The 15665-nt window shown below is 40.5% G+C and overlaps 1 protein-coding gene across 1 annotated transcript in view; it reads left to right on the forward strand.

The window, feature by feature from the left end:
• Positions 1–15665, forward strand: part of PRSS12 (serine protease 12) — a 356030-nt gene that overhangs the window by 191337 nt on the left and 149028 nt on the right. Inside the window, exons 10-11 of the mRNA XM_073639827.1 lie at positions 9653–9728; positions 11384–11506. Coding sequence (XP_073495928.1) covers positions 9653–9728; positions 11384–11506 — 199 coding nt within the window. The remainder of the gene's footprint in view (positions 1–9652; positions 9729–11383; positions 11507–15665) is intronic.

The raw sequence follows: 15665 nt of genomic DNA on the forward strand, positions 1-15665 counted from the left end.
CTAGTGCCATTACATAATCTTGGGGCGTCCAAGTTGCGCATTAACAAAACGGGTATACCGACCTTTAATTCGAGCTTATGAGATGGGACCCCGGATAGCTCCAAAGAGTTAAGAAACTCCACGGGGTAGCTCGTACAGTCTTCAGATGACATGACTGTGTCGATGGAGTTGTAGGTTGTTGCATCGCTGGTTACTTGGTCCAAGATAATTTTATTGATTTTCGCAACTGTTTCATTTCTTGGTGCTAGTATAGTTCTTTCACATAGCCAATTTTCATCATGGATGTTTTGTTGCAAATTTGGAAAAACTTGAGCAACAAGTGCGTCTTCCGAATCCACAACATGACAAAATTGGTTAGTGAATAGAACCATACCTTCTTCGTCAGTTTCGATTCGACCTTCACCGATCTCGAGCAGTTTCTCAGCGTACGCGCCCGACTCTAGATCACTGAATAACTGGACACGCATGTTGGTGGTGAGGTGCAGCTTTTCAACTTTGGTCCATAAATATGAGGATTTCAGACATGCGTTAATTTCGTCTGCTGCGGTGCCTCGCTCGATGACAGGCAAAGTTTGCCTAAAGTCCCCAGCCAATAAAACAACCACACCACCCATTATTGTTTGTTTACTGTGTAAGTCTTGTAGACAACGATCAAGAGCTTCGATGGCGCGTTTGTGCGACATTGTGCACTCGTCCCACACGATTAGTTTGCACTGTTGCAACAGGAGGCCACGGGCGCTGCTCTTGCTGATATTACACAATGGGGTTTCTTCGTTCACCAGATTAAGAGGTAATGTAAAGACTGAATGTGCCGTCCGTCCACCGCTTAGCAATGTTGCAGCAATTCCAGAGGAAGCCACAGCTAATGCAACGTTATGACCGCTACGAATTTTTGCTAAAAGTAAATTAAGCAAGAAAGTTTTTCCTGTACCACCCGGGGCATCAAGGAAAAAAAGTCCGCCTTCACCATTCTCAACTCGTCCTACTATTTTGTGATAAATCTCTCTTTGATCAGGTAGCAAACGTGGCTCAGTTTCGCAAACGTGAGCGTCTAACTGGTTGGTATCATAGCTTAGCTCTTTTATCAACTCGTTCGACAGCTCTCCTCTACGCCGCGGTGAGGGTAGACCAAAATCGGACAATTTTTTTCCAGAAATTATTAATATTTTGTCCTCGATAAGCCCCAACACCTCATTGAAACAGAGATCATCGTTAACGTGATCCATTCTTTCAAATCTGTGCATGATATCCTCTGATAACGCAGTTTTATACTTGTGCCAGAGTTGTAGAGGATTGGATAAACCGCAAGTGCATATCAATATGGCAAAATTATTTGCGCCGGGGAGCAACATAGCACGGCCTCTTCTAAGGTGGTATCCCAGTGGTTATCATCTTCCAACAACCCCATCTTCTCACACACCTGCCGAAAAGTTGCAAGTTCTTGACCTTCAAATGTTTTTAAATCCGAGAAGTTGGTTGGACCCCTTATTACATTCAGCAGCATACGCAAGCAATAACATTCAAAATTGCTAACGTGCACCATGTAAATGCGACCCAGAGCGTCTCCTGCCTTCACACCTGGCCAGCCATCGACAGGTGTTCCTTGTAAACGACGTTTCCATTGCTTCCGTGCCACATTCCAAGTATAGTAGCGAGGCACGTCAATGTAAAGCAATGTTTTTGCAAACGTATCACTTGGCACAACAGGAAAAATGCAGTTAGTGAAGTTTTAGGTGGTGCTTCTAATCTCTCTCTAAAATTATTTTCCGTAAAGTAAACCCTCTCGCCATTGGGTAAATGAATCGCGAGATGAGTGACGGTTGGGTGTCTCTCGTGCAGAGGCAGACCTAAGATCCGCCACGCTGCTTCGTTGCTACTAACATATCGGCCGGTTCTAAAGGTCTGCACCTCATCTCTTGGGTCAATGTTAACATTCCCTTGCTGGCGGATGTTAAAAATAGCCTGTTCGCTACCCTTATTAATATATTTGCAAATATATTTTATCGCCTGTACCGTATTACAGAACTCTACATTTAAATGAGAATTACAATTTTTTGATAAGAGTGGAGAATATGGGACCACCCAGCTATTGTCCACCAATATTTCCTGTGTTCCTCTACGGGTTTTTATAATCGTCTGGTGCTCTGCGCCTGTACAAAGGATAACCTTTGTCATTGGTTTGAGTATCTTTTAAAAGCTTCCTCGGATATTTTTTGGTACATTTTCCTTCCTTCATGCATGGCGATGAAGAATTGAATGTACCACATGGCCCGTGAATCATATTCTTTGTCACTGTATCATAGAGCTTTTGATCGGTTTCTGGGTTTGGTATCTCAGCACATATGATTTCGTCAATTTGGTTCGGATGCAATTTTTCCTTTAACCACAGCAGTAAGTGCACATGAGGCAAACCTCGCTTTTGCCACTCGATCGAGTACATGAAGCATTGCATATCACCAAATATGTTACCTTTTGTAAGTAGAGCTACCAACTTCTGTACTTTTATTCTAAATACTCGGGCTGTTAAGTCATGTCTGTCTGTTGAATTTTGACCAGCCATAAGATCTTTGGTGATTTCTGGCCAAGCGGGGTTGCAATTGTAATAAATAAATCAGGCCTCCCATAATTACGTACGTATGTGAACGCATCTTGTGTGTATTCGTGTAGGTATCTCGGGCTATTTGCAAATGATGACGGGAGAATCACCATCTGACCTAAGTTATTTGGATCCAAATCCGCATCATTTCTTATTGCATCTTGCAAGTGAATATAATTTTCTGCGCGCAGTTTTTTTTTTGATTTAAAGAAATGAACCTTAAGCGCTCACTTTCCATCTTTACATACATGTCGACCAGAAACTGATGAAGTAGGAGCCTACACTTAAGCATCAAATTAAAATCGCTGCGACGGACCATCAAGTGAAAGGCATAAAAATCTTTGCAGGACACATTTTTGCTTGGCATTGCTTGTTTGGTAATTGGATTTATCTGAGGAATATCAATGCTGTACCCCTCTTGTCCTTTCCAAAAAATTATTGGGTACTCGAGAGCGTCATAGAATCTATGTGTATCGGGAACCCTAGTGAGCATGCCATCGCGCGGCTGCACAACGATGTCCCGAGACATAGTTTGTTCGCTACTAACTATTACAGCAGCTATTTAATTTGTAGTAGGGGCATTGAATCGTCTCTCATGTTGACCACGTGGTACACGGTCTGGGTGAATCACTACTTTGAGATGATCGTCATTGATCATTCTGTCTCTAGCCGTTTTAAATTCATGCACCAAAATGTTGTGGTCGTGAAGTAGTCATTGTAATTTTTTAACTATGTTTCTATCTACTCTTTGCCCGTACTCAGTACGCCTATTGATTTGTTCTTCTTCGTCACCTATGAAATAAACTTGTAAAAATTGTGGTTGCGAAATGGACGTAGGAATTAAAGAACCGATACGGTGGCATACTTGTCCTTGTATTGTAAAGGTCGGGCAAAACCCTGGCATTGAGACAATTTGATCTGCTCCAAAAGACGTCATATGAAAGCACATGTTGTATTTTCTTATATTATTTAGAAAAAGGCGAGATTCATCAGTTTCATTAGAGAAAAGCTCTTTTAAAGGTTGAACTGGCTCGTCTATATAAGGAAGAGCTACTTTCCCGCCCAAACAACACATACCTGCTGCTTCCTCTTTCCACTTAAGAGCTCCGCAATATTTGCAATCTATGGTCATTGCTTCTATTTTTATAAGCTTGTGAGTTTCATAATCAAGAGTCTCATCATACTCAAATGCAGCTTTATTAAACAATATCCATGTATTTCTTGTAAATGTTTGACGTCGCTGCGCTGCCCTTTCAGCAACAGTGCGTCTGCGAGATTCGGCCATTTCATAAGTTTCAGTGGCTCTTTGGGACGCCATGTAAGTCGCTTGCTGCTGACGTCGGGCTTGGGACTGTTCTGGAGTTTCAGCAGCCCGTTGAGATGCCAGATACTCCGCATGCTGTTCACATCAGGCTTGGGATTGTTCTTGAGTTTCAGCAGCCCGTTGAGACGCCAGATACTCCGCATGCTGTTCACGTCGGGCTTGGGATTGTTCTTGAGTTTCAGCAGCCCGTTGAGACGCCAGATACTCCGCATGCTGTTCACGTCGGGCTTGAGATTGTTCTGGAGTCTCTGCAGCTCTATGTGCCGCACAACGCACCGCCTGCTCAAGTCTTCGTTGCTCGGCTTGTTGAGACGTCTCATCACGTCTAATTATTTTCATAGCTCGGGCTTTATTAGAGCTTTGCGAAATGTTAGACTTACGCTTTCGCGGCATTTTTATAAGTACTAATTACAAAATAGGTACTTAGTAAAGTTCAAACAAAATACTAAAACAATCTAATTAGTTATATTACGATCGCTGTACAGACGATATCAGTTGTATATGACTGGTCTATGAAGAGCAGCTGTGGCGCGGTTACCCATAGCAACCATTCCCAGTGCTCTGTGGGAGCTGAGAGCAGCCTGCTGGTGCTGTGGGTGACATGCTGCGCTGCACACACACAGGGCTGTGCTGCACACAGGAGGGGAGGACGCCATTTGTGTAGCACTGCTGCCGGTGCTGTCAGGCTGCAGTGTGTGCATCCTCCATGGAGCTGCGCTCAGGTTACTGCCCCTCCCCGTGTGTGAGTCACTTCCCCTCCGCCCAGGTGAGGCGCTCGGAACTTTCCCGGCTGCAGCAGCTGGCGCAGGTGAGCGCATGTTTTATTATATGGTGTTATGTGGAGGGACAATGGCGGCGGGGACCCCCTGTGTGAGGACAATGACGGCCCAGTGCCCCCGGGCAACCTGCAGGAGGAAGCCTCACACTCCCTCCGGGCTGTGGGCGCGGGCAGGCCATGCTGGGACATATAGTTCTCTAGTAACCTGTTCCTGACATATGGGCTGTTTTCTGTGTTTTTTTTTTTTTTTTAAGTCTGAGAAAATGTCATAAATTATCCTTCTCCCTTCAGCTGTTTCCAGAGTGTAATGTATCAGGGTGAGCTCATGACTGACAGCTGCCAAAGTTTCTAGGAAATGTCAGTCCCTGGGGGTCGTGTGTGAACCCCCTGTGCCACACTTGTACCTGGCCACGGTATATGATCAACCCTGTATTCTGACTGTGGACAGGCGGCAACTGTGACCTCACTATACAATGATCCACTATGGGCAAATTATTGTATTATCAATCTCTTCTGACTGCTGTAAATCAGCCATTTAAATATCACCTGTGTATGTGTGTATATAAGAGAGCTCTCAGAGGCCAGATTTTTTTCCGACTTAATTGACATGTATCGTTATATTACGACCAAAATTACATAAAATCATTACAAATTGTAGCCTATATGTTATTCCGATGTATAATCTATATTACTGTAAAGTTTCATGCAAATCCATCCAGTAGTTTTTTCGTGAAAGAGTAACAAACATACATACTCACAAACTTTCGCATTTATAATATTAGTAGGATTGATGTGGTTTGTTTCTGCCTTCTTCAGAATCATCAAGGCAGGATAATAAGATGAACAATATAGATGAATGTCTATTTAAACCTTAGTGTTTCTTAACCCTTTAATTGTAACCAAATTCACTCACTTACTGAAACTATAAAAATCATCATTTCAGGTGAATTTGATGCAGGGAGTACTTCACATCTATAACAGGCAGGACACAGTCTCCTCTACTCGAGATGCACCAGATCAATGTACTTTGCAATATCCTAGCTTGTTCCATACAAAATCGCTGTGATGGAACAAGAGCAACAATCCAGAACCTCCATTATTATTAATGTTTTGCAGTTTTTGCTACATGTGCAGGTTTAACAAGGCAGTTAAATTGATCGATGTGTTTTATTGTCCATAAAAGACAATAGTTTTAAGGGGGTCAAGAATTGTGTAAATGAAACACCCCAGGGGCGCTGTTAAATTGTTTCCTTTGTTTTCTGCTTTAAATTGTTTATTAAAGCCTATCTGGTAATGAATTTGTACAATATCATAGCAATTTTAACAAAGCCAGCAGGTTTTCTGCTTTATTTGGTAATTACATACATAGATGTCTCATTCTGCAGATGGAAAGTACTATTAAAATGAATAATACAAGACTGTTGAGAGCAGGTTTGCTTGTGCACTGGGTATTATTACAGATCCAAAATAGAGATGGGAAGTACTAATGTGTTTACAAAAAAATCTCTCATACCACATGCGGCAAATTACCAACCAGGGCTTCATTTTGCCATCACAGTAAAACAGCAGTCTTGTAGCCTGCTTTAAAGGCTGCATTTTACTATATTTTAAATGTAATGCCTATATATAGTGATCTAGTGGTCTACAATTACTTATTTTCACTATATGCTGTACATGTATTCACATGCATTACATGTAGCATAAGGTAAGATTGAAAATAACGGTCTTGTTGTTTTTAATCATATCAAAAAAAAATTTAGAGACCACTTAAATCACACATCAGATCTTGATGAGAAAAACATTTAAGTTCTAAATCTTTACTGATATGAATTGTGTAATGAGCAAAATGATCAATCAATGGAAACCAAAATTATCTACCAATTGAGGGCTGGGTTCCAAATCACCCCAAAAATTAAAAATGTAATTCACAGATAGATCTATTTTACGGCAATATCATCACTGCAACTCCTTAATGTGACTCGGTAGTAAATATGGCACCCATGCCTGTATGCCCTCCTGACAACATCTGGGCATGTGTGTTGTGAGACAACAAATGGTGTCTGGGGGATCTCCTCCCAGATCTGGATCTATGCATCAGTGAGTTCCTGGACAAACTGTGGTGCAAATTGCCAATGTTGGATGCACTTATAGAGGGTTCCCCAACTCCAGTCCTCAAGGCCCACCAACAGGTCATACTTTCAGGATTTCCTTACTATTACACAGGTGATGGAATTATTGTCTGTGCAGGTGAAGCAATTATCAACTGAGCAATACTAAGGAAAACATGGCCTGTTGGTGGGCCTTGAGGACTGGAATTGGGGAACCCTGCACTAGTACATAAGAGACTTAATTGAATTCGGGTATTGGATTCAGGTCTACCTTCAATCCAAAAACTGCTTACACTCTTTGGCCAAATGAGGTCAGGTATTATCCTCCATCAGGAGAAGCCCAAGATCTACTGTTCTGGCATAAGTTATAATAATGGCTATGAAGATATCCAGGTACCTAAACATGACATGTTAGAATGTTTATATTATTCTGAGGTCTAAGGGGTAGCGTTTCTCCTTATGGAGAGTGACACACCAGCTCTGGCATGTCAAGGTAAGGAGGCTTATTCGCCATGCAATGCTCCTCTGGGAAATTTAATATGCAAATTGCCTCTTCGGAGAAAAAGAGGACTTGTACTCTATAGCGCCATCTATTGGAAGTAGCGATCCTACAAGTCACAATCAACCCTTTAACGAGTCGTACAATATGACTTAGGATAAAAGCCAAATCAGAATCTCAATTTGCAGACCCGGTGTTTCAGGCTGTTGGCCCTCGTCAGTGCAAAGAATGAGAACTGATTTGGCTAGATGAGTGGCTCTGGACTGAGGTCTAAGGGGTAGAGTTTCTCCTTATGGAGAGTGACACAGCAGCTCTGGCATGTCAAGGTAAGGAGGCTTATTCACCATGCAAATTGCCTCTTTGGAGAAAAAGAGGACTTGTACTCTATAGCGCCACCTATTGGAAGTAGCGATCCTACAAGTCACAATCAACCCTTTAACGAGTCATGCAATATGACTTAGGATAAAAGCCAAATCAGAATCTCAATTTGCAGACACGGTGTTTCAGGCTGTTAGCCCTCATCAGTGCAAAGTATGAGAACTGATTTGGCTAGGTGAGAGGCTCTGGACTGAGGTCTAAGGGGTAGCGTTTCTCCTTATGGAGAGTGACACTTTCTCTATAGCACCACCTATTGGAACTAGTCCTCTTTTTCTCCGAAGAGGCAATTTGCATATTACATTTCCAGAGGAGCATTGCATGGCAAATAAGCCTCCTTACCTTGACATGCCAGAGCTGGTGTGTCACTCTCCATAAGGAGAAATGCTACCCCTTAGACCTCAGTCCAGAGCCTCTCACCTAGCCAAATCAGTTCTCATACTTTGCACTGACGAGGGCCAACAGCCTGAAACACCGTGCCTGCAAATTGAGATTCTGATTTGGCTTTTATCCTAAGTCATATTGCACGACTCGTTAAAGGGTTGATTGTGACTTGTAGGATCGCTACTTCCAATAGGTGGTGCTATAGAGTACAAGTCCTCTTTTTCTCCGAAGAGGCAATTTGAATATATATTATTCTGAGTATCTGAAGCTTTTTTCCCCCAAAATTGCTTTGTTGTGGAGGATCATAAACCTAACAATTTAAAGGGGTTTTCCAGGACTATATTCGTTTTTCACTATGGGCTCAACAACTAACATGCAGGTAGTTGCTAATTACCTGCCTGTTCTGCCCGGCGCATCTCTCTGCAGGCACAGAGCGGTCACAGACCGCTGCTCCTGCTGGCAATTCTGTGGCTTCTGCTGAGCTGACGTCAGGTCGACACAGCGGCAGCTTCCCTTCTGCTCTGTTGAAAGGCGTGACTGTCCATGTGATGCTGATTGACAGCCGGCTACTGGAAGTCGGCTGTCAATTAGCAAAATGTCGGCAGTAACACCCCATCGACATAGCAGCCCAGAAGGGGATGAGCTGCTCTGATGGCGCAGAGCAGCTGAATCGCCGGCAGGAGCGGTCAGTGCTGCTCTGAGTCGGCACTGGATAGAACAGGTGGGTAGTTAGCAATTACCCGCTTGTTAGTTTTTTGGTTCATAGTTACAAAGTCCTGGATAAACCCTTTAAAAGGATGCATATACACTGACAGGCTAAGTGGATCACATTGATGATCTTGTTACAATGGCACCAGAGAGCAATTCTATACTGGAAAGATGACGCAATTTGCACGATACATCTGCCAAATCCAAAAAAACTAGGTGAATTTGGCTCAACCTTTCTAATATGTATGAGTGTTCTGACCTGGGGAATGCAGGAAAAAATATGTTGGGTAAATATATTTTTTAAAATACAGTACATGCTAGCATAACATTAAAGACAGGCTTCATCTTCTACAAAATATATGTGAAACTCAAGTTGATGTGTTTAGATATTGTGGCTTATTCAAGACTGCTTTCAAGGTAGAAGCGGATTAGACAGAATTGAATGTTTCCTCCATGTTTTTAGAGTGCATTTATGGTTGTTTGCCCCAGAAAGCTTGCAGTGCATATATCAAATGTACTAATTGGCCCTATTCACATGATTAATCCATTGTTTGCCTTTGGAATAGCTCAGGCTGTTGCATTATTCTATACAAAGGCAAAAATATTAGAATTTTCTCAATATAGTAGACTATAGGTAATGTATGTCACTGTTTGGCTATGCACGTGCATACATCAGAGGTACAGTATCTTTGAAAGGTATAATTAAGGAAATTCTTATTAGGTATACCTCTGAAATATATAGTAAATGCATCAATCATGAATGCACCCTTATTTACAGCCAATGTTGTATAATGATGGAGCTTCATATATATTGAATTGCTGTAGAAGTGAACATAAGAAATCTACTAATTGTTTCATAATGATTAATGTTGTTCTATAGAATCCTCTCTTGTTTGTGGACATCGGTTGCTGCATCGGCGTCCTAAACGTATTATCGGAGGGAGGAATTCTTTACGGTAAGAGTTTTTGATTTATGACAATACTAAACAAAAGATAAACATATGTTACCTAAGCATGGCAGGAAGGGCCTGGATAGGATGGGAAAACATTTATGTGCCGCTGGCTAAGGTCACGCATTCGGATGATTATGCTTGATTTCTATACTTGGTTCATTTAATGGATTCCCGACATTGGAGGAAAAGATCAATTTGATGTTTTCTTCATTTCTCTCTTCCCTTTGAACACTTCTGCCTAGCATATGTCCCATATATCTCCAGTTAGGATGGATTCACTTTAATATTTCTTTTTGCCCCTTTGTTCTTGAAATAAATGCCTCTTGAAATAAAACCATATGCTCTACCTTATTGAGCGAAGTAGGAGATGGATAGGATGGATGATCAAAACAATGATCAGTTGTGCAATCACATCCACTCACAAAAACATATGGTTTAAAAAAATAACAAAACACATTATTTTGGGGATTTACCCTAAGATAAATGTAGAAATGAGGATTAAGGAGGTTCTTCAACATATCACAAGACCTTAAAGTCTTCTGGAAATCTAGCAGAGTACAGACTGGTTAATGTTCTATTAATTCCATCTAGGGCTCGTGCAGATGTTATTCTATGGTGCCATGCACTTGTCCAATTTTTTCCTCGGACAGAGCCTGTCCAAGGAAAGAATCGCAGCCTGTTCGATTTGCATTCGATATTCGGATCGCACTTAGCCTTGCAAGTCAATGAGTCAGTGGGAAAAATCGGACCGCACTTGGATGACATCTGAGGGCAGGCCGATTTTCTGTTAGTCCGTGAAAATTGGTTTCACTGACTAACAGAATGGAGAAGATGGAGACATTTTTTTTTTCATCTTCTCTTCATCCGAGAAAATCGGATCACACTATGATCACACTCTGATCAAAGTGCGATTAGCATACTCAGACCAATTTTCTCGGATGAGAGAAAATACGGTCGTGTGACCACAGCCTTATTTTTATCTGTTAGGTGGCTAAGAGCTGTAACTACTTGGTCTTCTATTATGAACGAGGAAATGACAAATGGCCATCATTGCACCCAGTTAGCTTATATCCAGGCACAGGTTTCATGAAGGGTGGAAAGTAGTTGATCCCTAGAATGCACACAATTTTTTATATATTTTTCACAGTTTTGGCTTCTATATGAGATACTGTAGGATAACAGAGACATTTTTGGTATTAATAGATTTTTTATGTTTTTTTTGTGTTTTCAGACTACAGTAATCAATTCCAAGACACTTTTCTGAACAAAATTTGCTGGGTTGACTTTTACTAGCTGATTATTGTCCTCTTGTTTGATAGACCTCTTGCTTGGGCAATAATACCAAAACATATTACCCTTGTTTGCTAGTAGCAATCAGAGCTTTCTATATAGATTCACCATTTCAAAACATATATTTTCTTCTAGTGATAAAACTTCGTTCGGTGTAAAGAGTAAATTAAAGATTAAAAGTTCCTAAAGGGTTGAAAGATTTACTGGACAAACTTCATTTATTATCAACTGCGACATCTCTGTACAAGTGGATGCATTTCCAGCTGCCTCTACACTGTTGATTATATAGAATCTCAGTAACAGCCTGTATTTTTCAGAATAGTATTTTCACCCAGTTTAATAAGAGGCCGTTCTTTTTTTCCACGCAGGGGCAGCTGGCCCTGGCAGGTAGCTCTGCGGCTGAAATCTTCTCACAGTGATGGAAGGTTGTTATGTGGAGCCACTCTCATTAGCAGCTGCTGGGTGCTCACCGCTGCTCATTGTTTTAAGAGGTAAGTTGGTAAATGGATCAGTGCAGACAATTGCCAGGCAGATTTGTCATCACCTTTTTTTTTTTTTATTCATCTTCTATTTTTTTTAACTAGATTTTAAAATAACATTGAAGCAAAAGGGAGTTAGAATACATATAGTGGGGAAAAAAAGTATTTAGTCAGCCACCAACTGCGCAAGTTCTCCCACTTAAAAAGATGAGAGAGGCCTGTAATTGACATCATAGATAGACTTCAACTATGAGAGACAAAATGAGAAAGCAAATCCTGAAAATCACATTGTCTGATTTGGAAAGAATTTTTTTTAAAATTTTGGTGGAAAATAAGTATTTGGTCAATTACAAAAGTTCATCTCAATAGTTTGTTATATATCCTTTGTTGGGAATGACAGAGGTCAAACGTTTTCTGTAAGTCTTCACAAGGTTGGCACACACTGTTGCTGGTATGTTGGCCCATTTCTCCATGCAGATCTCCTCTAGAGCAGTGATGTTTTGGGGATTTTGCTGGACAACACGGACTTTCAACTCCCTCCAAAGGTTTTCTATAGGGTTTAGATCTGGAGACTGGTTAGGCCACTCCAGGACCTTCAAATGCTTCTTACAAAGCCACTCCTTCATTGCCCTGACGGTGTGCTTGGGACCATTGTCATGTTGAAAGACCCACCCACATTTCATCTTCAATGCTCTTGCTGATGGAAGGAGGTTTGCACTCAAAATCTCACGATACATGACCCCATTCATTCTTTCATGTACATGTATCAGTCGTCCTGGTCCCTTGGCAGAGAAACAGCCCCAAAGCATGATGGTGCTACCCCCATGCTTCACAGTAGGTATGGTGTTCTTTGGATGCAACTCAGCATTCTTTCTCCTCCAAACACGACGATTTGTGTTTCTGCCAAACAGTTCAACTTTGGTTTCATCTGATCATATGACATTCTCCCAATACTCTTCTGGATCATCCAAATGCTCTCTAGCAAACTTCTGATGGGCCGAGACATGTAATGGCTTAAGCAGGGGGACACGTCTGGTACTGCAGGATCTGAGTCCCTGGCGGTGTAGTGTGTTACTGATCGTAGCCTGTGTAACATTGGTCCCAGCTCTCTGCTGGTCATTCACTAGTTTCCCCCGTCTGGTTCTGGGATTTTTTCTCACTGTTCTTGAGATCATTTTGACCCCACGGGGTGAGATGTTGTGTGGAGCCCCAGATCGAGGGAGATTATCAGTGGTCTTGTATGTCTTCCATTTTCTAATTATTGCTCCCACAGTTGATTTCTTCACACCAAGCTGCTTGCCTATTGCAGATTCAGTCTTCCTAGCCTGGTGCAGGGCTACAATTTTGTTTCTGGTGTCCTTCGACAGCTCTTTGGTCTTCACCATAGTGAAGTTTGGAGTGTGACTGTTTGAGGTTGCGAACAGGTGTCTTTTATACTGATAACAAGTTCAAACAGGTGCCAGTACTACAGGTAATGAGTGTAGGACAAAGGAGCCTCTTAAAGAAGAAGTTACAGGTCTGTGAGAGCCAGAAATCGTGTTTGTTTGTAATTGACCAAATACTTATTTTCCACCAAAATTTGAAAAAAAATTCTTTCCAAATCAGACATTGTGATTTTCAGGATTTGTTTTCTCATTTTGTCTCTCATAGTTGAGGTATACCTATGATGTCAATTACAGGCCTCTCTCATCATTTCAAGTGGGAGAACTTGCACAATTGGTGGCTGACTAAATACTTTTTTTCTCCATTGTAAAGTCTGGTAACAGTGGTACTAGGTCAAAGCCTTAATATGTTATTATATAGGAAGCATGAGGCTGATCAGAAAAAGCTTTAGGCATTAAATAATGAAGAAGTAGCAAGATAAGAGAAATATGTAACGTGACAATGCAATTGTGCGTGCAATGTCGACCAGTAAAGGTAAGCTATTACAAAGTGGAAAAAGAGAGAAGGGAACTCTAGGCAATTCATCATTTGCAATCACTTCTTAAAGTATGATCCAAGAACTTGTGATGATACAACACAACAATGTTCAATATGAATTCAACAGATGTCAAAGTTTCTAAAAGATAACAATAAAAATAAATATGTACTGTACATATGTGTATATATTCATACAGTTAGGTCCAGAAATATTTGGACAGTGACCAAATCTTTGAGATTTGGGCTCTGCATGACAATGTTTTTGATTTAAAATGAAACAACTGAGAAGCAACTGAAGTGTAGACTTTCAGGTTTAATTAAAGGGGTTGAACATAAAAATCCTGAGAAATGTTTTGGAATTGCAACCATTTTTCTACAAAACTTCCTTATTTCAGAGGCTCAAAAGTAATTGGACAAATTAATTTCACCATAAATAAAAGGTTTACTTTTAATACTTTGTAGAGAATCCTTTGCAGGTAATGACTGCTTGAAGTCTGGAAGCCTTGGATGTCCCCAAATACTGGGTTTCCTCCTTTGTGATACTTTGCCGGGCCTTTACTGCAGCTGACTTGAGTTGTTTCTTGTTAGTGGGTCTTTCTGTCTTAAGTTTTGTCTTAAGCATGTGAAATCCATGCTCGATGGGGTTCAGATCTGGTGATTGACTCGGTCATTGCAGAATATTCCACTTCTTTACCTTAAAAATGCCTTGCTTGCTTTCGCAGTATGTTTTTGGCCATTGTCCATCAGTACTGTGAAGTGCTATCCAATCAACCTTGCTGCATTTGGTTGAATCTGAGCAAAAAGTATCACCCTGTACACTTTAGAATTCACCTGGCTTCTTCTGTCTTCAGCCACACCATCAATAAACACTAGTGACCCAGTGCCAAAAAAAAAATGAAGAAATAAAATAATGTGATTGTGTAAATATGCATAATACACTTTGTGGAAGTACTCTATCAGCATGGTATATAATCGGCAGTATTTGCCCAGTCTTCCTTGCAGTAGTGCTCTAGTTTGTCAGATTGTGTGGGCATCTCCTGCACAACCCTCTTCAGGTCACCCACAGATTTTCAATGATATTCAGGTCTGGTCTCTGGCTGGGCCATTTCAAAATTTTGATCTTCTTCTGGAGAAGCCATTCTTTTCTTGATTTAAAAGTATATTTGGGGTCATTGTCATTGAGTAAGGTAAATTTCCTCTTCAACTTCAGCTTTTTAGCATAAGCCTTAAGTTTTTGAACAAAGTTGAAATGACTGATATTTGGAACTGTTCATAATTCCCTCCATTTTGACTAAAGTTCCAGTTCCAACTAATGTACAATAAAAAATTACATCAGTTCCAACTGAAAAACCTCTCATATTCTTCTTGTCTTTTTATAAATTTTTGAGGTACGTGCAATTCTTGGTAATGTCACCATTGTGCCAAATTTAAGCCATTTCTTGATGACCATCTTCACAATGTTCAATGGCATATCTAATGCCTTGTAAATATTTTTGTACCCTTCTCCTTACTTTCAACAATGAGATTCTTTTGCTGTGTTGTAAGCAGTTTATGGCCATGGCTTTAGCTGTAAAATGCATCTAAGAAAATGTCAGGAAAATCCTCCTAGAAAAGGTAAACTTTATATGCAGTTAATCAGAATCAATTTAAATGATAGCAGCCGTGTACTGACTACTTTTTACCATGACTTTAAATATGATTGGCTAATTCAGAACACAACCACATCCACAGTTAGAAGAGAGTGTTCACACTTATGCAACCACATTATTTTTCTTTTGTTGTTTTTATTTCCCCTCTAAAAAATATTCCATTTTGTTTCTCAATGAATTTGTACAGATTATAATCTGTACAAAGTCATTGAGAAACAAATTACAATCTTTTCAGAACTTTTTCGACATTATGGAAAAGGCTCCGAAAAGAGTGTTCTTGGTATGATTTTTTAACAGAACAAAAACCTGGCATTTTAACAGGGTTATGTAGACTTTCTATATCCACTCTAGCAAAACTAAACAATAATCTATATAAATTTGTTATAATCACAATTATATTGACCTATAGAGTCAAGTTAACATGTCCTTTATATCACATGGTACATGACGTAAAATCAAAAAGTTTGGAATTATTGTTTTCTCTGTTCTACCTTAAATTATTACAGACATTTCAATTATATATACCCAAAAATGGTGCTAGTAAAAAATACAATGGCGCTTGGAATGCCGTACCAGAATAATTGTATCCATAAGTCAAGACA

The sequence above is a fragment of the Phyllobates terribilis genome, unplaced genomic scaffold, assembly GCF_046119375.1.
Source record: "Phyllobates terribilis strain yellow unplaced genomic scaffold, ASM4611937v1 Scaffold_1__5_contigs__length_1240528914, whole genome shotgun sequence".
NCBI lineage: Eukaryota > Metazoa > Chordata > Amphibia > Anura > Dendrobatidae > Phyllobates > Phyllobates terribilis.